Consider the following 23921-nt stretch of genomic DNA (forward strand, 5'->3'; position numbering starts at 1 on the left):
CAACTTCTGAGGTCTCCGCCAGAACGCAGGGAACACTGCCGTTTTTGTCCATATTCAAGATCAATTTGCTCAAGTAGAAAGATGTATGGAGATGGTATTGTGGGCTGCTCAAGGTAGCAGAAGGCAAGCTGTATAATAAAAGAGTAAAGTTAGTTTGTTCAGCCCAAAAAAAGAGAGATGGGGGAAAAAACCTCTTAAGTACCTTACAACGCTAAATACCAAAAGGGAGGACAAGGTGACAGAAGGTCAAATGGAAATAACTGACCATAAAGAGGAATATCAGGAGATTTTTAACCATCAGATCTGGCTAACGTAGCCTCCTAGTTGGAATAATAAGGTGGAGTGTCTGACAGAGTTAACACAGATTTATTTATTTTATAATGGAAACTCTGTGACACAGCTTTCTGCCACTCAAACCCAGAGGTCTTTTCTAAGGTCAGGAACGAAGTCTGGGAGGACAAATGGCTAGGAGACATTGAACTCAGAAACTCTTGGCTGCAGTAAATGCCAATTGGGAGTGACTTGCTGTACAGTTATTTTGGCGATTTGTTGTCCCCGCCCTTGGGCATTCTCTTTCAATAGTCAAACTACAGTGAACTTTGTGCACTGCATGATAGGGCATGTATCTGGCCAGCAGTAGGGCAATGAAGAAAGCTTTAAGTAAGACAGTGTACTCATTTAAACTAACAAGACAGCGTTACACAAGATTTAAGCACTACCAACATCCCTGCCAGTGAAGCCCTTAGAATAGGAGGTCCCAATTCTTACCTGCTAGCAAGACCTCCACATCCATTAGGTAGAAATCACAGACTGGTATTTCATCCAAACAGAAATACCACTTTCATGTGTCTGTCTTCTCCTCTGCCAGTCATAGTGATGATCCTTCCATCATTTGGTGTGTACATGTGTATGTATTTGTGTACATGTCTGCGTGAGAGCATTTTATTGGGACCTGCTGAGTGCTTGAGGGCCTAAGAATCACAACAGTTGTCTTAGGCTTCATGACCCTGCTGACTTGCGATCAAGAATGCGGAAAGCTGTGACCCAAAGAGTATCCACTCCACCTCCTTCGGCATCTGGCTGACAATTGAGCTGTCAGCAGAGCTAATGCTCCAGCATGCTGTGTCTAGTGGGCTGAGTCCCCTGCTGCAGACTATAAATTACACACAGCCAGTTTTAACACCTCTTCATATAGTTATACATAAAAGCTTTCAGCCCTAGTGGCTCTATAAGTGGTCAGCACATTTGCCTGTCCAAATAGATGTCAATAATAAGGAAATAACCCCCCTGGTGAGAGGAATTTTAGAAGCTGTGAGGACAGGTCGCAGTTGCAGGGAGGACAGTGTGAATGTGGCTGTATGCACCTACTGACACCCCTGGGCACTTGGCTTCAGGGGCAGGAGCTCTCTCTGCAAATAGATCTCCCTGGCAGAGGCCTGTGCCAAACACAACTGCTATAACAACAACAGTACTTGTACTGTGCCTTTTGGTTAGGAACGTTTTGCTGGACCATGAATCCCCAGACTGTTTCCCGAGGAGGTGGGAAACACAGAGCTATTGCATGGTTTGTTTAACATGAGAAATGAGCATTCCCAAGGCAACTACTAGAAAATCTTTCTCCAGACTTTAGGACAAAACACACAAGACCTGACACAACCATTCGACAGTCCACAGTCCCCTTCAGAGCTACAGAGAACATGTGGAGGCTCTCTGATTCATTTCTCCATGTCTGGTGAGATGCACTAATTTGATTGTGAACCAAAGGAATCTAAGTGCCACCATTTAGAAAGGAAATTCATTGTGGAAACAGTAGCCAGGAAGCAAAACCAAATAAAAGTATCTTCATATTCATAAATCAGCTTTTCCTCACACTCCAGCATTCCCCAGAGGCGAAGAATTGCTTTGCTTTCACTAATTTGGATGAAAAGGGAGAAGCAGACCCAGGGTGGGGCACTGAGACCAGTGTCCTGCTACGTAGCTCTGTCAGCAACTTCATCACAAGCACGCTGTTGTAACTTGGCCATTTGCTGCTGACTCCCTGTGAGTAAGGGCTGGGCCAGCCCCACGCTACCCCATGAGTTCCCAGCACACACGTTCCTAATGAAATGATCCAACAGAGCACGTACTCCAGCCAGAGCCAGAATCCATCTCCCTTTCACGCTGATCGATGTTCTCTCTGCACTGTACACTGCAGGAAGGTGAACTGGCTCGTGATCAGGGCTGCTGGGTAGCACATGATGTTCAGCATGACCACTAGTAGTCCTGAGAAGATGTCATTCCTGCTCTAGGCTTTTTGTCTCCACTGACGAAGCCATAGCATACTTTTCAGATCACCTATTACAACAGTGTAAGACGGCACAACTCCGTGTTAAAGCTGCTTACTTGGCACCGTAGAGGAAGAACTGGAGCTGGGAAGTTGTAATCCCATCATGGCCTTTCAGAACATGTCATCAAAAGAGTTCTCTCTTATGCTGCCCTACAGTCTGCGTGGAGAATAGTTCCCTTGAACCATCAATTACAACACACAATTAGCTCCACTAAGTGAGAGTGTCACAGCACAGTCCTGGCAAACTGCCCTTCCTCCCACTTCTCCCTCATTAGGCTACTCGTTTCTTGCTAGATCTTTAATTAGCTTGTCATCAGCAACTTGGCCTGGATTGAATAACCTGCATTCTCCCAAATGAAACCATATAAGACAGATGGGACACCAAAAGCAGCAGAGAGTAGGGTGAGAAGACATGCAAAGCAATCAATATGTGTCCATGACTTCAGGGACAGGCTTGCCAGGGGCAGTGGTAAGATTTCAGCTGGCTTGGACAAACTGGTGGTGTTCAAAATGCAGGTTGGCAGAGACCCAGCAACCTCATTTCAGCAAACCCACCATAGGGCCACAGAAAGGAGAGACAAAACCCAGCAAAATCAGTAGCCTTGAGGAATAATGCTATTTATTGTACCATTAAAATGAAGAGCCCAGCCATGGTTAACCTACCAATTCAGCTTGGAACAATTTCACAAGAAAGCTTTGTTCACACCTTGCCTGACTCCCTTGCTTTCGCTAATTCAGAAGCCAAAACTTGGCCTTAAATCACCTTTTCCCTGAATTCTGTGGCCAGGCTGAACTGCCCCTGTCTGCCACCCACGGAGCTCAGCAGATGCTCCATGGCACCGCTGAAAAACATTGAGCCAACACATGGAAGGAGGGGAGGGCAGAAAAATGCTGGATGGGGAGGACAGCCCATAAAATATACACCTGTTGTCAACCAGAAGCCAAGGCTTATGTCAGCCTGCTGCAAATATTTTCCCTTCCACCTCGGTGACCTTTTCAATCATACTTCATGAGGGAGACTGCTCCCATTAAGTGCTACTTGATCCTCTGCTAATGCAGCAGTTATGAAAGCACCACAGCACTTGTCATTAGGATAAACACCTTTGCACTGGGAGAAGGCTGCGGCGAAGGAGCACACACCCATTCTCCCTTCTGCTTCCTCTAGTCCCTTTCCCTCCACCTGCCCATCACCACTGCTATGACCTCACATTTGGACAAGGAAAGCTGAGCCTGGCTGAAGCAATAACCGCTGTCTCTGTATCTGCTGTCTCGGCAGGCTTAGCTGCCAGCACCTGAACTAGCACACAAAGAAGAGGGTCTGATTTTCTGATCAGTGAAATGTTCATCTGCAAGAGAGCAATTCAGGATAAAATGCTAGGCATACATGTCCCGTCAATGCTCTGGACCACGTAGGCTCAATTAACTTTTATGAAGATGGTTCCTACTGCAGCCATCCACTGTCCAGTCAGGTCTGAGAGCCCATCTGAGCTTTCAGCTTTATCACGCTCAGAAAAAAAGATCTCAGGTGAAGCATGGACCCACCTTCCCTGCTGCAGCACTCCTTGGCACTGCCCTCAATCTTCATATGTGTGACTGCAGCTTTTGGCAGCCTGTTTGGGTGGCACACAGAGGGTGACCTGAACAGGATCTCCAAGGGGTTGGGACTAACAGGTGAGTGGGGACTACTGCTCTGCAGGACTTGCCCAAGAGGAAAGAAGAGCTTGGAGGTCAGGACAGCCTCTCATCCAGAGGCATGCATAACAATAGCCACAACTCTGGGTGCTGGGAGAGTCAAGATCCTGGAGGACATAGATCCCTGGTTTGATCTGATGCCATGTTTCTCTGGCCTCTTCAGAGCACAAACTAGTGCTGCCATTAATGTCCTGCCAGCTGGCTCTTTCCAGCTCATGGTCACCCTCATCTGAGTGACCAGCACCAAGGTACTCCACCAGTCCTTTGAGAAGGGTGAATAAATTCCCCAGAACAGGACTGTTCTAGCTCTTCAGCCCTGCAAAGAGACCTAAGGACTTCCAAAAAGGGACTGACTTTGGAAGGAATGGCACACATAGGCAAACTAATGTGAATTAAAAGGTACTCAGCATCTGCACTGAAATATTTGTCAAAGGAGAAGAAAAAGCAATGAAATCATTTCTTTTCCAGCTGCTTTTTGCTCCAATCCTGGCTCTCTAAATTGTGATAGATGCTTCCTGGGTCTTGGGGAGCAAAAAAACACCTTCATCCAGCAGCAGACATACTGTTGTCAGCAGCTGTGATGGAGGTGGCCTGGGAAGCTGTGGTAGCAATCTTTGGAGCCACTTGGGGTGTGGGTTGTGAGTGTTCAAGGTGTGAGTGCCTGCCTTACTGATATCTGCCTGGCATGAGTGGTATGAGAGTGCTTTTGGGCAAACAGGAGATGAGTGCGCAGAGACACCTGAGTATTAGATGCCTTGGGTTTGAAATGAATCCCTTCTGGAAAAGTATCTACAGAGTGGTGTTACGCTGGTCACTCATCCCCATGCAATGCCTTGAATCATGTCTGTGTCATAAAACACAGAATCACAGAAGGGAAGGGACTTCAGAAGTTTCTAACCCAAGCCCGAACTTCTCTAGAGCTGTATCTGCTCAGGTATTTTTGGCAGGCTAGAGCTCTGTCATGGGAAGATGGCAGTGGTTTTACAGGATCACAGCTCTCCGCATCAGTACAAGCTGGTTATTGTGAACGCGATGGTAATCCCTGCCACTGGGACATCCTGCAGACCTGGCCACCACTCCTATGGACTATCTCACCATCCCTGTATTACCAGGCATGAGTATTCCCCAGCAAGGAAAGAGTCATCAAGACTGGGAAGGGACTGCGAAATCTGCACATCACAGCAAGATCACTTTCCAGGAGAATTTTCCCTATTTCTGTTGCACTTGAGGTAGAAAACCTATAGAGATCCAAGGGGGTCTCAAAGCACACCAGGGACTCTCTGCCAAGAGTTTGGAAGGACCAAACACTGAACAGCAAGCAGCAAAGGTTCCTGCTGAGCAACTGCACATCACTAGCAGTAATTTTCTGTAGATAAGAGAAAATAAGGAATGGGGGCAATGATGGAGACACTGTCCACTGGCTTTAAATCAGCAGGAGAGATATCAGCCCCACTCACATGCAGCTGAGTGGGCTTTCCCTCAGCCTGCATTGTGCGCACAGAAAAGACAAACGATACTGCTCTGGGAGATCAGACTTGAAATATAAAGGGAGAGATGTTATCTTAGCCCTCAGGAGAAATTTCCTAGCGTGTGACTGACATCCAGGTGGTGATAACTGGGTATAATTTATTCAGGTAGAAATCCCTCTTCCCACTCTAACAATGTTTTGTTTGCTCTGAAGACCAAGCCCACCAATGCCCTGGAAATGATGATCCACAACACATGTGCAGAGTTCTTAACACTGTGCAATGACAAGAAGTTTCATCAACTCAGATAAATATCCCTGCCTTCTCAGTGACAGTCCCTCATACTTCAGATGTCTCATTTTCCCTACCTGCCAACACTTGAAATCTATAAATAGGGCCAAGTGGGAGAGGAACAGGGGATGCACACTGCCACCCACTAGATAGCTGTTAGGCTAGGGCATGCCTTTGGAGGGAGCTAGTGGTAATTAAACAACATGGCAGTAGGCTGTAGAGCCCTGACCCTGCAAGGCTGGGGCAGTCTGGCAGATCACTAATCCATCCAGAGCTTCCTCCAGAGCAGACTGGCTCCAGGCATTTCTCCAGCTCTCCTGCCACCTCAGGAGCACAGGCCCAGACTGCTCCAACCTCTGCAGAGACCCCCACATCCCTGCAGCAGACTGTGCTGAGCTGATGGCGAGGTTCAGATGATTGGGATGTGTGGTGCAGCGCACACTCACATGGGCATCAGCCTTTCCATCACTGCCAGTGCGTTCTGAAGCAGGATAGCACCACCCTCCTACTAGCACCTTCCAGTAACCTACCAGTATCTTCCACTGTTGCACCAAACACCTTCTGGCACAGCAGCCCTGTGTTGGGTTTGTGTGGCAAGGTTTTGGTAGCGGGGGGTGCTACAGGGGTGGCTTCTGTGAGAAGCTGCTAGAAGCTTCCCCTGTGTCTGATAGAGCCAATACCAGCTGGCTCCAAGACAGACCCACCGCTGGCCAAGGCGAAGCCAATCAGCGCCTCTGTGATAACATATTTAAGAAGAAAAAAAACAGCTTTTGCAGCCAGAGAGAGGAGTGAGAAGATGTAAGAACATCTGCAGACACCAAGGTCAGTGCAGAAGGAGGGACAGGAGGTGCTCCAGACGCTGGAGCAGAGATCCCCCTGCAGCCCGTGGTGAGGACCATGGTGAAGCAGGCTGTCCCCCTGCAGCCCATGGAGGAAGGATGAGGGGGTGCAGAGATTCCACCTGCAGCCCGTGGAGGACACCACACCGGAGCAGGTGGAGACACCTGAAGGAGGCTGTGACCCCATGGGAAGCCCAAGCTGGAGCAAGCTTCTGGCAGGACCTGTGGATCTGTGGAGAGAGGAGCCCATGCCAGAGCAGGTTTGCTGGCAGGACTTGTGACCCCGTGGGGGACCCCACGCTGGAGCAGTTTGCTCCTGAAGGTCTGCACCCCGTGGGAGAGACCCACACTGGAGCAGTTCATGAAGGACTGTAGCCTGTGGGATAGACTCACATTGGAGAAGGTCGTGAAGGACTGTCTCCCATGAGAGGGACTCCATGCTTGGAGCAGGGGAACGACGAGAGGAGTCCTCCCCCTGAGGATGAAGAAGCGGCAGAAACAACATGTGATGAACTGACCGTAACCCCCATTCCCCATCCCCCTGTGCCGCTGAGGGGGGAGGAGATTGAAGCCGGGAGTGAAGTTGAGCCCGGGAAGATGGGAGGGGTGGGGGGAGGTGTTTTAAGATTTGATTTTATTTCTCATTCCTCTACCCTGTTTTGCTTGGTAATAAATTAGATGAATTCCCTCTCTAAGTTCAGTCTGTTTTGCTCGTGATGATAATTAGAGAATGATCTCTCCCTGTCCTTATCTCGACCCATAAGCTTTTCGTTATACTTTTTCTCCCCTGTCTAGCGAAGGAGGGGAGTGATAGAGCAGCTCTGGTGGGCACCAGGCCCCCAGCCAGGATCAACCCACCACAAGCCCCCATCCCATTCTCTCTGCACAAAGGCTGCTCTCATTGGTTTGCAAGTCTCAGCAGTGCAGATCACCCATGTTTCCATAGAAAGGGCAAGTACCTCCCTCCATAGCTGTTCTTTACTCCTACAGCCAGAGGCTGAATCCTGCTCTGCATTACACACCCCTTTGTCCAAAAGAGCAATGGAGGGAAACACAATTTTTGGTTCACTCCTACTGCTCATAGGACCATTTGTTACACAGATCCCAGAACAATCCAGCACAGGTCTCGGTGATGTGGGAGCGTTCGGTGGTGGTGTGTCACATTTGCACAGGCCACTCCTGTCAAAAAATACCACTTGGAACATACTTTTGAAAAAAATCCTGACCAAGCAGAAAGCCACTGCAGCAGTAGTGCAGAGCAGTTTCTTTGCCCAGGTCCTCTTTTGTCTTTCCTTCCAAGTAGAAGGCTTTTTGACAAGCATGGAATGGCTCTCTGACAAGTACAGAGCAACCCGCTTTCCAATCAGTGTCTACTTGCTGGTAAAAGCTGTTAATTGCCTCGTATAGTCTTCAGTCAGCAACATTATCCCCTCCCGTCCTGCTGAGAGTGGGCTGAGGGATTGTCCAGTTCAGTGGCTGCAGTAGGACATTGAGAGGGGGAAGGTGAAATATAATATGAGAAATAATATCCACGGCAGCAAGCAAGGCTAACTGAAAAGCCATGAGGGAAGCAGGATTCCAAGGAGAGAGGAATGCTGGGGGAGGAAAAGCATGGAGTTCTCTTGACAAAGGTCCAGGATCATTTTAAAAGGGCCCAAGAAATCATTTTTTAAAGTCTATTTTTAATACAACCTACATGTGTGATGAGAGCACTGCCTGCCACACTGCTATCTTATTACCTCCAAGATTAGCAACAAAAAGATTAATTTAGACAAGATGGAATATTTTCTTTAAAAATGTGTCACTGCCTTCTGGGGAGCAAGTCTGACCCAAAAAGATCACGTACAGGGATATCCCACACCACAGTCAATTCATATCAGATAGGAGTCCCCCAGCTGGAAATACAACAGTTTGGGTGAATTTCAGCACAGCTGGGGTGACTGCCGATGACATCATGTGACTGTAATATGTCACTATAATTGATCATAAATATATGTACTCTACTACAGCTGACAACAAAAGCTGCAGAGACAACAGTGGATTAGGCCTACACTCCTGTTCTCTGAGGAAAGTTCATCAAGCAGCTATTAAATAGTAGAATGAGCCCATGGACTTTGGTTCAGGAAGTTCTTAAGACAGACAGATGGTCCTGTGAAGCAAACTGGGGAGTGAATCCTTGTACACTAGCATGGATATCGTACCCTGCCCTACACATCGCTATTGCACAAAGATAGAAGCAGGCCATTTGGCTAGATGCTCTGATGTGATGCCATATAGATGTACTGACGCGCTTGTATTAAAGTGATCAGTGTAATATGGGGAGCATTCAGGAACTTCCCACCTGTGTGTCAGTGCTGGCTTTTCTGGCTTACATTTTAATTGCTTGAAGTAATATAGAAATAAAAGGCTTATGATCACTCCCTGTCATTTTTCCAAGAGCTGCAAAACCCAGACAAACCCCTTCAGCCCTGTCAAGTGCTGGTCCACGCAGAAGATGACAAGCCACTGTAGCTGGAGCCTCTAGTGTTCTCTTTGAGGCTCAGCCCTGAAGTAAGAGGCAAAATTCCCATCCACATTGATGGATAAGTATGGATGGCCCATCTGGGGACTCCCAAATTAAAAGCTGATGGCCCAGCTGAGAAGGCACAGCGTTTGGGTTGTACTGAGGGAGCTTGCCCACTTATTAAGATTCTTGCATTCTCTTCTTTGCCAGAGAAATTGAGCGTTACACTGAAAATTGCCTCCTCCAAATGCAACTGAATCACTTCTCCAAGTTGCTAGTAACATTTCTGGAGAGCACCCTGCTCCAAGGGAGCCAACAACAGATGGGATCCTATAACCACAGCCCCTGACAGTCCCACCAGCCCTTTCACACACTGGCAATTCATCCTGCCTAGGTCTCACCACAGAAATCACTTCAACCAAAACAAAGCAGCTGTTTAGCAGCAGCTCAGCATGGCAGGTCAGAACGTGACGAATTCCATATACGTTTTTAGGGAAACAAAACCCCAATTGTGTATGTTGAAAGAGGACTGAGACACCTGGTCCAATACTGCTTCTCCCAAAACAGGACCAAGTAACCCTTCCAAATCATGGGGACTTGGCTTTAATCTGCCCCCAAAGCAGTGACCTTTGGCAGGAAAGAATTCCTTGATCTTACATGAAGTATTGTCCCCCACTCTGAGCCTGAAGGAGGGATTCCTGACTATCAGCCCAGCTCAACAGCTCTTAGATGACAAAGTTTACAGGAGTAGATCACAACATGAGGTGGGCTGAGACAACTGCAGCAGGAGCATGACCTCAGAAGGTAAAACCAAGGCACAGCAGGCCTGATACCAATAATACACTTAGGCCTAAATGTTCCAGTGTTTCATGCCATTCCATCAAAAATCTTGCAGAAACTTATTTTTGGCTGAACCAGGTGTCATAGAAAAGAATGCCAACTTCAGTGTTTCTCTGCCAAGTCAGGAGGAGACTTGCAGGGAAGCTCGTGCCGTGCAGAGATGGGTCCAAAGCAGCCAAACAGCAGAGGACTGTCACCAGAGGCTGCAGCCAGTCAGTCCCATAAACGTGATCCATCACACCCAGCCTGATTTTATTCCTTCCCCTCTTGCCCCACATCACATACACATCAGTGGGAGGATAGCAGGAATGGTATCACTCATGCTTCACAGACAGCTAGACACCCAAATGTGCTGTATGCGCAGCCTCTGTAGGCAGTGCTCTACACTGGTATCTTAGAAGATGAAAAAACAGTGACGTGTCTGGCTCTGCAAGGTCTCCATCTGCCCCAACTCCACAAGGGCACATTTCCCTACCCCCTTAGATGACAGCTCCAGCAGATGAGGCTACTTCTCAAGCTCCTGTGTGGTTCACAGTGGGGCTGCATCAACACACAGGCTCCAGGACTGAGCATCAGCTCTTGAAAAATACTTCTGGCCACGGACAATTCCCTTTTCCCTCTAACATGGACTCTGTTCTTTACTTGGAAAAGCACATCGAACTCAAGCAGAGGGAAGCAGTGTCAACCAGTGGCTAGAGCACTGCCCTGAGGTGTAGCAGCTCTCTCTTCTAGTTTCAGCACTGCAAGAGGCTTGGGTGAACTCAGACAAGGCCTCTGTCCTCAGCTGTTCTGTTTGTAAACTGTGAATATTTAGACTGGAAATGGTTTCCAATCTACAGGCAGAAGCAACCTACAAAACGGTTAAACGCAACTAAGATGGAGAAGCATCAGTCAAGCCCTTTGGGACATAAGCCACGTCTGGGTTGTTTCCTGCTTGCTGCCTCAGAGACACCCCGCCGCCAACACTATGAGTCTCCTCACCATCCTGCTTCAAGGTGCAAGTGAGCAATTGCTGCACAGCTGTGAGCCAGGAGACTCAACACCACATTCCATGGTCCAGATTTATCCTTTCATAGCTGTTACATTAATGGTTGTGCTCTACCCCATTCATCCCACGGGTGATCATGCCTGACAGAGGGTCCTTCCTGGACAGGCCAGCCTGTCTGTGCACAACCAAAGGACACATACTGACACTGTATCTCCCGGGTTATCAGAGTCCAGCACACTGGGAAAGCCACATCTTCTGTCAACCCCCACGCGCACACCAGCTGCTCCTGCCTGTGATTGACAATGTTTGTTCATTAACATATGCTCAGAAATCTTTGTGAGACTTCTACACGTCTTTTTAAGATCATTAGGTCTTTCATGTTGAGATCTTAACACACCCTCACAAGAAGTGATCCTCACTGCTTCTTCAGTCACCCGCATAGAAACCCTGTGTACCATTTGACTGAGAAACTGAGACATGTCACCAGAAGCCACTTACTTGGGAGTTGTAAGGGAGCTGACAGTAAAAGAGAGAAGAATTGCTATTCCTTGGTCTAATCAACATCCCACACAAAGAGGAGAGCTCACTGCCCAATGCCCAAGCACCCTTGCATCCTCTCTTGTCAGTTTACAATTCTGAAAGCATTTTGTGAGAAAATTTCATTTCATGCTTAATACAAACACCAGATCATTTTGTTGCAGGTGAAGAATGAAGTGTCTTCTCCCTGAATTATAAGACACTTATATGGTAGGATGTATCTCCAGGATATTTACAATTAATCTGTTTGTTTGCAATTTAAAATAAATTGCCCTTTAAATATCTGGCAGCCAATGTGACCCCATCGTTGTGCCGGAAGGTTTACAGTGTAGTTGCTAACACCCGTTTCCAGAAAGAACAAGGACAAGCTGTTCTTGTGTGTCATTACTGCTGGTCACATTAACAAAAATGCCACCTGTCCTTCAAAAGCTAACACCACAAATACCAGTAAGAACTAATTACATCACTAAGTCAGAAGTTCAGGGCATTAACAGAAACACCTGATGCATTTCCCCTCTTTTACGTATTTCTGTTTCTTTGTTTCCTATGCTATCTCCAATTCCGTCTCCCTCCATGTCAGACGAACTGCATTTGGTTTCTATTCCCAGGACACTGCCTGTGAAAAGCTTCTCTGAGGCACCTCTCTTACCTGCCTGCTGCCAAAAATGGGAGAGGCAGAAATCGGGAATGAACAGCCCCACATGTCATTGCTAATCCTGCGGTCTCCAAAGTACGATGAAGCCTTTGTCAGACCTCTTGCAGGCTGTTTTCAGTGGCAACATCAACCCAAATTACTTGGAACCCAGGGCAAGATCTCTAAGGTTTCAGGACCCACTACTGGAATTATTTTTTTGAAGGGACCTGCATTCAGCAGACCAAAAGATTCAGGAAACATGACCATATCTGTTGGATCTGTATAGTGATGCATTTACAAATGAGGACAAGGCTGAGCAATAGGTAGGGAGAAATAAAGCAGCAAATCCTGCTTCCTGCATCCAAACTCTCTTTTTCCACTGCTGCTGGGCTTTAAACACAGTGACAAAGATGACATCCAGAAGATAACTGAGCCCGCTGCATCCGAGTTACTTCAGGCAGGTAAAAAGGCACCAGCACTGAAAGATGTTTCTGGCCTGAAACTTCCCTCAGTGACCCTTTCACAGACTCACTAACACTGGGTCTGCGGGCTTGTCTAGCCACTGAAACAGTCCTAACAGCACCTTACGGCTCTCTCACTCTCTACCAGCGTCCAGCTTCAAAATTGAAAATGTCCGGCGAATGCTCCCACATGACAGATGCCAGGGCAGGGCGAAAGCCAGCAAGAAAGAGAACAGAAAACAGTCTTCTGGAGATGTGTGTGAGATCCCTCCCATCACTACAAAGGAAATGCACACACAGCTAACCCTCTTTTCCAAAGAATCAGAAACCAGGCTCCTAAAAAAGGGACTTGAAACTGAAATGCAACTTTCAAGCTCATCTTATATTTGGTGGGTCTGTCTTTGAGGCACTCACCTAAAACCCCTGATCCCTGCATTCAGTGTCTCAGCTGCCTGGGCTGTTCCTTCACTTACTCCAGGTGGATTGCTCAGTGTGTTGTCACCAATTCAGGCTGCTTCCTCCAGATGTCTATCCAGCTTACTCCAGCCCCACAGGCAGCAGTGGTATGTACCTTTGGGCTGCGAAAGAACACAGAAAACAGATTGCTGTAACAACAGGCATGTCAGAGAACATAAAAATACCTCCTTGCCAGTTGTGCTGGAAAAGTCAGTAACATAAAATCCCCATGGTCATTTGGCTTTTAAACCTGTAAAAACTCAACCATTTCACAACATTGACAGTGTCCTGCAGCCAGGCCTAAGGTATCTGCCCTGAAGTGAGAGCAGCAAATTAGTACAAAGAGGTTCTTCCGCTCAGCAGTGCTGGGGTAGGAGGAAGGAATTAGAAGTCCCTTGTGCATCTAATACCCAGGATTATCCTCATGGAGTATTTCCTTGGATCTGTCCAGCTGACATAGTCCACGGTCCTGTAACAGATTCCATCTGAGTGTGGAGGGAACACAGCCGTGGCAGGGTCAGGATTTTACACATTACAAAATGGAGTGAGAAAACACTTTTACACCAGTAATTCCCATACCTAGGTGCATGGAGCAGTGTGGGACATTTTACAGGCTAGCAGTCTCCACAGTTGATACATTCTACAAACCCTAAACCAAGCAGTCTCAATCAATTTACTCCTTCTAAAAATTAAAACTATCTATGCCAGACAGACTGATTTACAGATATTTCGAGCTGAATATATCTCACCTTAGTCTTCTCATTTTTATTTTCCTCAAAGCAGCAAACTCTGTCAGGACTGGAAACACCTCTCCCATGACGGGCCAAGGCTCCACACAGCATTCGTTGTTTCAAGAAGTTAAACCAAAGATTCGCGTCTTTTGTTGTTTGGGGTTTTTTCCCCCATCCATCAATGGAAGCTTTTTTTTACCTGGAAGAGAATTAGGTCCTGACTTTATCCGACCACACAGAGCTCAGGTAAATCATCACATGCCTGGAGCGAGCAGAGAAGCAGTTCAACCCACCCAGCTGCAGAGCCAAGCTTCCCTGGGAGCTGCCACGGGAGCAGGGCCAAGGCCAAGGTTAACTGCAGCCTGAAGGGTGGGGCCACAGAAAACAGGGCAAAACCCAAGATATTTCTAGAGCCGCATCTCAGAGACAGTGTCTTTAGGCAAACGTGAGACCCCATGGCCTTGGAAAAGCAGAACATCCTTCTCAGCACAGCAATGGAGTACAAAATGGGTCACGGTGTCTAATACAAAGATTCACTGCAGACCCGCAGCCTTCGAGCCTAGAGGATCACAAATATAATTTATAACTGTACAACGGCCAAAAACCAGATAACCAAGGGCACCGCTGTGGGCCGGGTTCTCCCCTTTGATGGACACAGCAACACGTTTGGTGTGAACGGCACAAGGCCGGCTGAAGGGAGCAGGTCCGGCAGGCAGCACCCACTGCTCTGAGGGAGAGCGGGGCTCTCGCGGGGCTCAGCCCCAGCACGGGGCGGCCTGGCCTGCCCGACGAGGGGGGAGCTGCCCCATGGTGGGTCCCCTAACGCCGTCCGGCCATAGCGATCCCGCCCGGGGCCGATGCACCGCCGGGTTGCACCACCCGCCACCCCGTCCCCTCAGCTCTGAGGGGCGGGAAGAAAACGCGTACCTGCTCCTTCCGACTGGCCGCGGGTACTGCCTATCACTGGGCGTCACCCTTCGCAGCCAATGGACGCGCAGCGACCGGGGCGGGGGTGGGGTTTGCAGGGGACGGGGGTGGTGAACGTCCCTCGCCGGCGTCGCGCCGCAGGTAGGGCCGGTGGGGGTGTGCTGGGGGTGGCCTGAGGGAGGGCCTGGTGGGCCCTGGCCCCTTCCCTTCGCCGCTCCCCCGCCGCTTCCCGCCCTCCGGGGCCCGGGCCGTGAGGGGCCTCGCCGGGGCGGGGCTGTGGGGGAGCCTGGTGGTCGGTTGCTCGGTGGATGGGAACGCTCCGCTGGCGGCGGTGGCCGGGATTATCGGGGGCATCCTGGGGCCCTGGAGCGGGGTGGGGCTGCGTTGCGGAAGCCCCTGAAGGGGCAGAGCATCCGCGGCCCGTCGGCGGGAATCGACGGGTCGCCGCCCGAGGGAAGTCTCCACCCCTTACGAAGGGGCCCGTTCCTGGCGTGGGACCGGGGGTCCGAGTGGGTCGGGTCGGTGTCGGGGTGGTTAGAGCACGGGTGCTGGGGTGGGCAACGTGTGGTAGATTTAGTCACTGAGAGACTCCAGGTGATGTTCAAGGTGAAGAGCGTGTTGGGGTTGTGCCCGGGGAGAAGGGGTGCAGGGCGGGTGGTGCAGTTGTGCTGCAGACTGCTTTGGGGGGGTCACTCCCGGGAGCTGCCGCACCTCGGTGGCCACCTTTGAGACCTTGACCACGCGCGAGTCCCTCTGCTCCGCTGTCATTCACAGCGCTGTTGGGATTTGGTCCAGGCACAGATGCTTTTAGATTGACTGGTCGCTGTAAGCTTGGCTGATTGTCTGGAAAACAATAGCTTTAAGGCATGTGTGCGAATGCCCCTTTGAACATATGCTGTCCGACTTGGAAAGAGCTACCTGTGCGTTGTCCTTTGTGTGGCCCAGCATTTTACACTTCATGATGGGTGGACTCTCTCTAGGTGTCCTTCCAAGTTTTTATGATGTTGCTGGTAAACATGGTATACTAGATCACACATTTTCCCCTGCTTGTATTAAAAATGACAGTTATGAGTTGTTCGGATGATCTGAATTTAGTTGAGCAGGCTAAAACTAAATTCCAGGTACATGGTCCATTGTTGAGTTAAAAATTCAAACAAGTAGTAGTCCAAAAACACTTACAATAGGGAATGCACACTGTGCAGCTCAGCTAAGTCATATGTTAACTAGCATTTCTGATGAAGAGCTAAAATCCTGATGTGCAATGGTGTCTCCAAAGAAAGAACCATTGTTTGAGGAGGTTTCTGCTAATGCGGGTGCAAAGGGTTAAGAAATCCTGCAATAAGCTGATAGAATTGGAATGCATTTTGATGGGTTTTGGCAGGTCAGCTTGTTAGAAGTGGCTGGTGTTTTGTTTAGATAAAGAAGAGAGGAACTTAGTGTTTGTAATCCATAACATCAATGAAGAATTAATTACATTAATTTTTTACAGTATTGACATAAGATAAAGCAAACAGTGATAGCATATTCCAATGATGTAAATACTAATGGAATCATGTTAGGTAATAGAGTATAAGTACGTGGAGTTAGCTGTGGGATTACATGTGCCATATGGAGCTGATTAATGAAGGTGTAAATTACCTTCCCTGAATAAAGCTGTGCTGAAGTGGCTTTTCAGAGCTCTCCCCAAGGTGGCACCATGAGCCTTGCTGTGCTTCCTGTCTCCAAGCGTACTGGCCTTGTGAAGACAAAGTGCTTTTGCAGCAAAGAAAATGAACTCGTTTTCATAGAATCATAGAATGGTTTGGGTTGGAAGGGACCTCAAAGATCATGTAGTTCCAACCCCCTGCCATGGGCAGGGACACCCTCCACTAGACCAGGTTGCCCAAAGCCTCATCCAACCTGGCCTTGAACACTGCCAGGGATGGGGCCTCCACAACCTCTCTGGGCATCCTGTGCCAGTGCCTCACCACTCTAACAGTAAAGAATTTCTTTCTAACATCTGATCTAAATCGACCCTCCTTCAGCTTGAACCCATTCCCCCTTGACCTGTCACTACACTCCCTGATAAACAGTCCCTCACCAGCTTTCCTGTAGGCCCCTTCAGGTACTGGTAAGCCGCGATTAGATCTCCCCGGAGCCTTCTTTTCTCCAGGCTGAACAATCCCAACTCTCTCAGCCCATCCTCATAGCAGAGGTGCTCCATCCCTCTGATCACCTTCGTGGCCTCCTCTGGACTCTCTCCAACAGCTCCATGTCTCTCTTGTACTGGGGCCCCCAGAGCTGGACGCAGTACTGCAGGTGGGGTCTCACAAGAGCAGAGTAGAGGGGCAGGATCACCTCCCTCGACCTGCTGGTCATGCCTGTTTTGATGCAGCCCAGGACACAGTTGGCTTTCTGGGCTGTAAGCGCACACTGCTGGCTCATGTTGAGCTTCTTATCAGTCAATACCCCCAAGTCCTTCTCCTCAGGGCTGCTTTCAATCCAGTCCCCACCCAGCCTGTAGTTGTGCTTGGGATTGCGCCGACCCATGGGCAGGACCTTGCATTTGGCCTCCTTGAACTTCATGCGGTTTGCACAGGCCCACCTCTCCAGCATGTCAAGATCCCTCTGGATGGCATCCCTTCCTTCCAGCGTGTGGACCACACCACACAGCTTGGTGTTGTCGGCAAACTTGCTGAGGGTGCATTTCCTTTGGATTTGTGCAGACGTACGTTTCTAGAACAACTTTATCAATGCGTGCATATCAAAAGGCATATAATGAATTCACCAAGCTAGCAAGTTGAAATAATTTTTTTAATTAGGCTTTTACTGAACAGGTACCTTGGAGTAAAGGACATTCAAAAATTGGTAAATACTCCATCCCCTTGCCATAGTTCATGGCTCGCAAGAGGGAAATATGCTGACCCCTTCAGAAGCAAAACTTTGAGTATCAGAAGATAAATGCTTTAACGTTTATTATACAGTACAGCAGTGAGGCCCCAGTGTACTTCTTTAGGTCGCTCTTGGTCCGTGGTTTTCCTGGTTCTGTATCTTTTACTAGGCAAAGCTGTCAGCAGCAAAATACCTGTTGCAGAGCTCCACAATAGTAAGGGAGTAACAGGAGGTTATGTGGAGTTGCAGAAGTCAAATTTTAAGGAACTCAGCAATATTTTTTGCCGGAGTGTGGTAGTTTGGATGTGTGGCTCTAGATTTTTTTGATAGTGTTTCTTGGGATCTGTGTAAAGTGTTTCCACAAGTTTCTGATTGGCATCAGTCTTGATTTAGGGATAAATTTCTACTTCCTGAGCAAAATAGAGGCAAGTGGGTCAAAGCTCAGAGTAATTCATTGTGGCTGCATTCAGCTGAGATCCTCTGTCCTGGATCTGAATTTTTGTTTCCTCAGGCTTCCATGATGTTTGTCCAGCGCACCCAGAAGTGTGTGAACTCCGTGCTGCTGATTGCCCTGCTGTGCTGCATCCTTCCTCCTCCAGCACAAGCCAGCAAGGTGAGTGAACAGCTTCAGCACCAAACCGCCCATGTAGTACCACAGAAACAAAAATGGCAGAGAAGGAACTTTTTCTGTGGAAGTTTGCAAAGATAAGGAGTGCTATAGCAGATGTGTATTTATCATATGTAGAGCTGTGAACATATGTGACAGTTGCCTCTGTCCTGCCTTCTGCTGTGTTTTGGAGCTTGCGTTTTAGAATTTGTTTGAGAAGTACCTGGTCTCTGGAGCAGAGGTTCTCAAGACATTTTAAAACTGGTTATTGATGTGAAAGAAGCAGCACAGGAAGAGGAGACCTGGTGTGAAGTCCTCTCTCTTACTGAACATTTTGCCTTTTCTCACACCCCCGGGTGGCAAGGGCAGCACAACTGTACATGCATGTTCACTCACTAGAGCCGTCTCCTCTTGCTTCTGCAGAGCTCGGAGGACATCCGCTGTAAGTGCATCTGTCCCCCGTACCGGAACATCAGTGGGCACATTTACAACAAGAATGTGTCGCAGAAGGACTGGTGAGTTGTGGGTTCAGGCCTGAGGGACTGGTCCATGAAAGCTCCAGAGTTTCCAGCTGGTGCTAAGGAAGTAATTCCCTGCCTGTGCATTTGCAGAGGAAGCCTTTTTGGTAGGTGATCATAGAATCATCATGTTCAACCCAGGCAAGGGGCGTTTTTGGAATAGAAGTTGAGAACTCCGGGAGGCACGATTTCTTAAGCCACAGCTGTCAGCAGATGTGGGGCGTACCCTCCAGTCCTTTTCACCTGGACCAGATCCCTGCAGAAGACACTTGGACAGTCTATCCCAGGAATTTTGGGCTAGCAGAGCTGCGAGGGGAACTCTTAAAATGAGATCAGCGTTGTCGGCCTGATGGAAAAGCTGGAACACAGTATAGTCACCCCAGCATCCTTCCAGAGAGGATTGGTTTCACCTTGTCCTGTTGCTGATTTTGGTTTCTTTGTGTTTCAGCAACTGTCTGCATGTTGTGGAGCCAATGCCGGTGCCAGGGAATGATGTGGAGGCCTACTGCCTGCTGTGTGAATGCAAGTACGAGGAGCGCAGCACCACCACCATCAAGGTAACTGCGAGTCTGCTCCCCGGGGCTGGCTCCTTCTCCTTGCCGTGCCACACCATCCCAGGCGCTGCTAGACTGGTGGGTTCCTGGAGAAGAGCCCAGTAAAGGAAAATAAAACTATCACAGCCAGTACGCAGCGGTAGTGCCAGGGGCACCATGACCGAGTCAGAAGGACTCATGGCAGTGAGGAGCAGGCTGCATAGGAGCCCAGTCTCCTTGCTGAGGATGTGTGACAGTGCCAAGCACCTCTGACCGGGGACCCATCTTGTTGGTCTCCTTTCAGATGCAGCGTGTGTCCTACATGAGCACTGCGTGGAGATCAGTGTGGTTTATGCAGTGATGGCACTTACATCTCATCAGCCTTCCTGCAAGTGCAAGAGACTTTTTAGTGATCAAAATTAGGAGAGAAGGGATCAAACATCAGAGGCTGTTGTGAAAGGAGCTTCCTGGCCTCTGTGGTGGTGCTTATCTATTGATCCTTTTCCACTGTGCTGTCCTTAACTGCAGGTGATCATCATCATTTACTTGTCCGTGGTGGGGGCACTGCTGCTTTACATGGCTTTCCTTGTGCTGGTGGACCCTCTGATCCGGAAGCCAGATGCTTATACCCAGCCTCTGCACAATGAGGAGGAGAATGAGGTGAGGCTGTGAGGTTGGTGCCTGCCCGGCACAGGGCTGGCTGCAGTCGCGGTGGAGACAGGGTGGTGGGACAGCAAGAAAATGGCTGACAGGGAAACAGAGTGATCTCATGCTTGTCCCTTCTCATCCAGTGTGTGTGACCAATGTTGTTGCTTTTTGGGCACTTACCACAGGTAAACATTTAGACTCAAGTCTGTGCAGATCATGTTGAAGCACAAGGAAGTATTCAAAGTACAAGTTCTGTATGATGAGCCTGAGATGAAACCTGTCCTCTGGGGCCAGGGATGGCTTTTACCAAGTGGCCTGAATTTGTTACGTCAGTCTAGATGAAACCAAAAGTCAAACGGTTCCTGTTTGTGCAGTGTCCTAGGTGTAGTTACTTGGTTGTGAGCTTCCAGGGAAGGATGGGTTTAATTATTTGCTGAAACATGGGGCTGGCCTCTCTTCTAGACGCTTAAAAGAGCGGCCTCTGAAGTGCTGTGGCTGTTGTTTGACTCTGCTCTGGGGCTGGGCCCTGTTGTATCCAGGTCCTTGTTCCTTGTGCTTCTCCCCAGACCAGAATTTCACTCAGATCCCATCTTTTTGGGTGACATTGGCATACAACATCTTGGGCAAGAAGATTAGGACCCAGCAGCAAAGAGAGAGCCTGTCTGTCTCTCTCTCTCTCTCTCTCTCTCACAGGTTTTGGGGGAGTACAAACTTCTTGCTGTAATTTCAGCATCCAGCATACAACATCCTTCCCCTAGGAGAGAGGCAGTGGGCACTTTAGGGGCAATGATGGTGCCTGATTCCAAGGGGGATTTCAGAGCAAGAGCACCCTGACTTGTAAATCTTTTCTTCTTCCCCTGAGGCTTCCCTTCTCTTCTAAGGAAATACAGGAGGCTGAGAGGGGGATGGTCTCTCAGAGAGGAAGTGTTGGAGGCAGAACTGATGGTTAGCACGCAGAAGAGGTGGAGTGGAGTGGTGGCTGCATGTGCAGTGATTAGTTCTCATGCCCGATTGCACCTGTAGCTCACTCTCTGTTTGTGGGATGCAAGGGCTGTCCAAGACCTGCTGCCTGTTAGCGCAGCACGTGGTTCTGTGACACGGTCTTCTCAGTTCAGACGTGCAATTTAGCGGGGCACAGCGCTAGGCAGAGCTCTCTCCTGGAGCAGAGTTCCCTCCCTTGGTGGAGCCCCAGGGCTGCGCTCAAGCATCGCCTCAGCTGCTGCGAGAAGACTTGTGAGGAGGCCTTCCTTAGCAATTATTGACTGGATGCTAGTGAGTAGCTCAGTTACACTTTGGGAAGGGAAGCTGCAATGTTTGAAGATACTCTCCTTTCCTACTCTCTTAGAAAACCACTGGATCAGACTGTACTGTTTATACTTTGTTGTAAGTATAAACTACTCAGTCTAATTCTTTTATATGCTGATGTAAGTGAGGAGTAGCTGCTCTGAAGTGCAGAGTCTACCCATTACCTCCCTCTGCTGAAAAAAGGAGCTCCTGCAGGAGGAGATGAGTTGTAGCCTTAAAGTGCGCTTTTGCTGCACTGCTCCACAGGAATAATTCAGATTTAGATCTAGGTGCACACTGTAGATGCCTGATAGTAGGTGAGGATTATCTCACTCCGGTGTGCTGGACTGTAAACTCTTTGGGAGTTAGTGCAGTTCCTCTCCTGGGGACTCTTTCTTTGGGGCCCGTGACTTTACTATGGGTGGTACCCAAGAGCAAGCTTTCCATCCGGAGTTGGGGGGCTGGTGTTGAGCAGCTCTGAAAATGGCGTTCTTTGTCAGGACAGCTCAAGCCTTGAATTACTCTTTCAGCTGAAATTTTGCCCAGAGCCGAGCTGCCACCTTCTGCGTTCATGCTGGGCATGTCTTGATCTCACTCACCATATCTTTCTGCTGCAGGATGCTCGCTCCTTGGCTGCAGCCCACACCCCATCTGGCACTAGAGCCAACACGGTGCTGGAGAGGGTGGAGGGGGCCCAGCAGCGCTGGAAGCGCCAGGTGCAGGAGCAGAGGAAGACAGTTTTCGACCGCCACAAGATGCTGAGCTAGATCTTTGCTGAGCTGTGCAACACCACTTCCCAAGAGACAGGGTAGCTCCGTTGGTCAAGATGGACAGCAAGTCATCCTTCAGGACATCCGTGGTGTTTGACTGGAAGTTCTAACTCTCTCTGATTTACCGTCTTCATAGAGAGAAGCAGACCAAAATGCTTGCCTCTGTTTTTGTCCCCTCGCCCTTTACCTCTCAGCCCAGAGGCTCCTTAACCCTTGCCCGGCTGACATCTGTGCTGATCGTTAGCCCCGTGGCTGCATGTAAACGGTAGGTCCTACGCTGCTGCACCAGGTCACAGGCCGACTTGAGCCGGGGCTGCAGCTCCAGTGCGCTGCGTTCGGCTGGACCCCTCCAGGCACCACTTGCTGGTACTGAAGTCTCTGTCAGCCCACCCCCACATCAGAGACAGGGGTCTCTGTATGGAGTGTTGGAAGCTGGCTGGGCCTTCCTGGGATAAAAATAGTGGGATAATTTTTATGTGGGATAAATTATGCGGCGCTCCTCCAGGACAAAGCTCCTCCAGTTTGCACCAATGTTAATTGGGTGTCGTGGTGTTGAGACGAGTGCATTGCACAGGAAGGAGGAGGACAGGGTTACCCACCAGTGGTTAGCTGCTGCTTGCACTTATCCTGGTGTAAACTGGATTTCCACTTTATTCAGTGGAATCTGTCCAGATTTACACCAGCATAACTGAAACTGTAGCTTGTTTCTGTGTCAGTGAATATCACAGAACTGATTACTACGTTCACAAGTAAGAGAGCGACAGGTAAAAGTTGATTTACAGTTATATCTTTTCCTGCTTTAGCAGTGGATAAAAATTTACTGAGGAGAAAGCTTTCTGTTTGTTCCCACGTTAGTAACCCTTGACGCTCTCACAGTTCAGTCAGGGGCATTTGTGTCTAGGAGAACTGGGGCAAAGGCTTTACTGGAGCACTGTAAAAACTTGTCTGGGTCTTGGGGCCCTGGAAATGGGACACTTGTGCTACTCCGAACACTCTGAGAGCTCTGACTGTACTTGGGCTGTGTGGAGGAAACCAAAGTGATCTTGCAATGTGTACATTGATCCCACTGAGAACATCGATAATGTCAGGAAGGTGCCAGAGTTTATCATGTAGCATCTCTGTATTAAATGCAGACAAAGATCTATTACATGGCTGCTTTTTTTCAGGGAAAAGTCCCATCACACCAGGTCTGGGGCTCCCAGCACTGAGTGGCTGCTCTCCAGGCTGCCTTCCAGTGCCCAGCAGGCAAGTTGATGCAGGACCTCGAGACCAAGCTGTGATGAAGCACGCGGGTGTTTTGGCTCTGCAGGTGTGTGTCCCCTGGCACTAGTTTGTGGCTGTCCTGGTCCAGAAGAGCCAGGCTGAAAACACTGGCAAGCCAGAGTAAGTTAGTGACAAACTGTTCCGAGCTGTCAGGGGGGAAGGCCAAGCAGATCAGAATTCCTCCTTATTTGTTGTAAGCTGAGCAATTGTTGCTAAAAGCCTAACTGGGAGAGGTGCTGGTCAACAGCCTTGCACGCTAGTGCCAACAGGTTTTGATCGAGCTGCTCGGCAGGTTCCAGCACTCCGAGCTGATCCTGCCAGGCAAATCCAAACAGAAGCTTTTCGGGGGCTTTGTGCTTGCAGCTTACATGGACCCCAGTTACCCTTCAGCACCTCGCTGGGCTAAGAGCCTCACCACCTACCAAGCCCATGTTTTCCTTTACCTATCCTTGTTCCGTGGTGCTCAACCATTGGACCTTTCTCCTCTTCTCCTCTTTTTAGAATCCTCGTCTTCCCTGTCCTTCCCTCTTGGTGTGAATTCTTCTTGGACTGGGAACTGCAGTGTCCGTCCCCCCGCCCCTCAAATCTGTTTGAAGGATCTGAAAGCTAGCAGCTGGCCAAGAGCTGCCGTGGTGGTGGTGCAGGGACTGAGCTGGTGCGATGGGTCCATCTGGTGGCCGTGTCCCTCTGATCAGCACCCAGACATCACTGATCACCAGTGGTGGGGGTCCTGCTC

The 23921-nt window shown here is 49.1% G+C and overlaps 2 protein-coding genes across 4 annotated transcripts in view; one reads left to right on the plus strand and one right to left on the minus strand.

The window, feature by feature from the left end:
• The window catches only part of IGFN1 (immunoglobulin like and fibronectin type III domain containing 1), a 66092-nt gene extending 51967 nt beyond the window's left edge, over positions 1-14125 (minus strand). Inside the window, exons 1-3 of the mRNA XM_075775570.1 lie at positions 14058-14125; positions 13783-13963; positions 12992-13155 (exon numbers count right to left, since the gene is read on the minus strand). The gene's annotated coding sequence lies outside the window, so the exon portion shown is untranslated. The remainder of the gene's footprint in view (positions 1-12991; positions 13156-13782; positions 13964-14057) is intronic.
• Positions 14126-14774: 649 nt separating this feature from the next.
• TMEM9 (transmembrane protein 9) lies at positions 14775-23066 on the plus strand. 3 transcript variants are annotated; one of them, XM_075775707.1, is made up of 6 exons: positions 14775-14832; positions 18074-18175; positions 18593-18684; positions 19136-19244; positions 19749-19880; positions 21770-23066. In XM_075775707.1, exons 2-6 carry the CDS (start codon positions 18080-18082, stop codon positions 21917-21919), a joined length of 579 nt encoding a protein of 192 aa, XP_075631822.1. In that variant the 5' UTR covers positions 14775-14832; positions 18074-18079; the 3' UTR covers positions 21920-23066. The 3 variants fall into 3 exon arrangements, with proteins under 3 accessions (XP_075631822.1, XP_075631824.1, XP_075631823.1); XM_075775709.1 differs by lacking the exon at positions 14775-14832 and adding an exon at positions 14934-14995; XM_075775708.1 differs by lacking the exon at positions 14775-14832 and adding an exon at positions 15022-15209.
• Positions 23067-23921: the final 855 nt, after the last annotated feature.

Source organism: Balearica regulorum, chromosome 25 (assembly GCF_011004875.1).
Source record: "Balearica regulorum gibbericeps isolate bBalReg1 chromosome 25, bBalReg1.pri, whole genome shotgun sequence".
Taxonomy (NCBI): Eukaryota; Metazoa; Chordata; class Aves; order Gruiformes; family Gruidae; genus Balearica; species Balearica regulorum.

What these genes read in the sequence shown, in the direction of transcription:
- TMEM9 (XM_075775707.1), top strand. Translation starts at nt 18,080, where the DNA reads ATGATGTTTGTCCAGCGCACCCAGAAGTGTGTGAACTCCGTGCTGCTG. An exon ending in AATGTGTCGCAGAAGGACTG is followed by an intron (nt 18,685 to 19,135) that starts GTGAGTTGTGGG and finishes TTTGTGTTTCAG; the next exon opens with CAACTGTCTGCATGTTGTGG. An exon ending in GCAGCACCACCACCATCAAG is followed by an intron (nt 19,245 to 19,748) that starts GTAACTGCGAGT and finishes CCTTAACTGCAG; the next exon opens with GTGATCATCATCATTTACTT.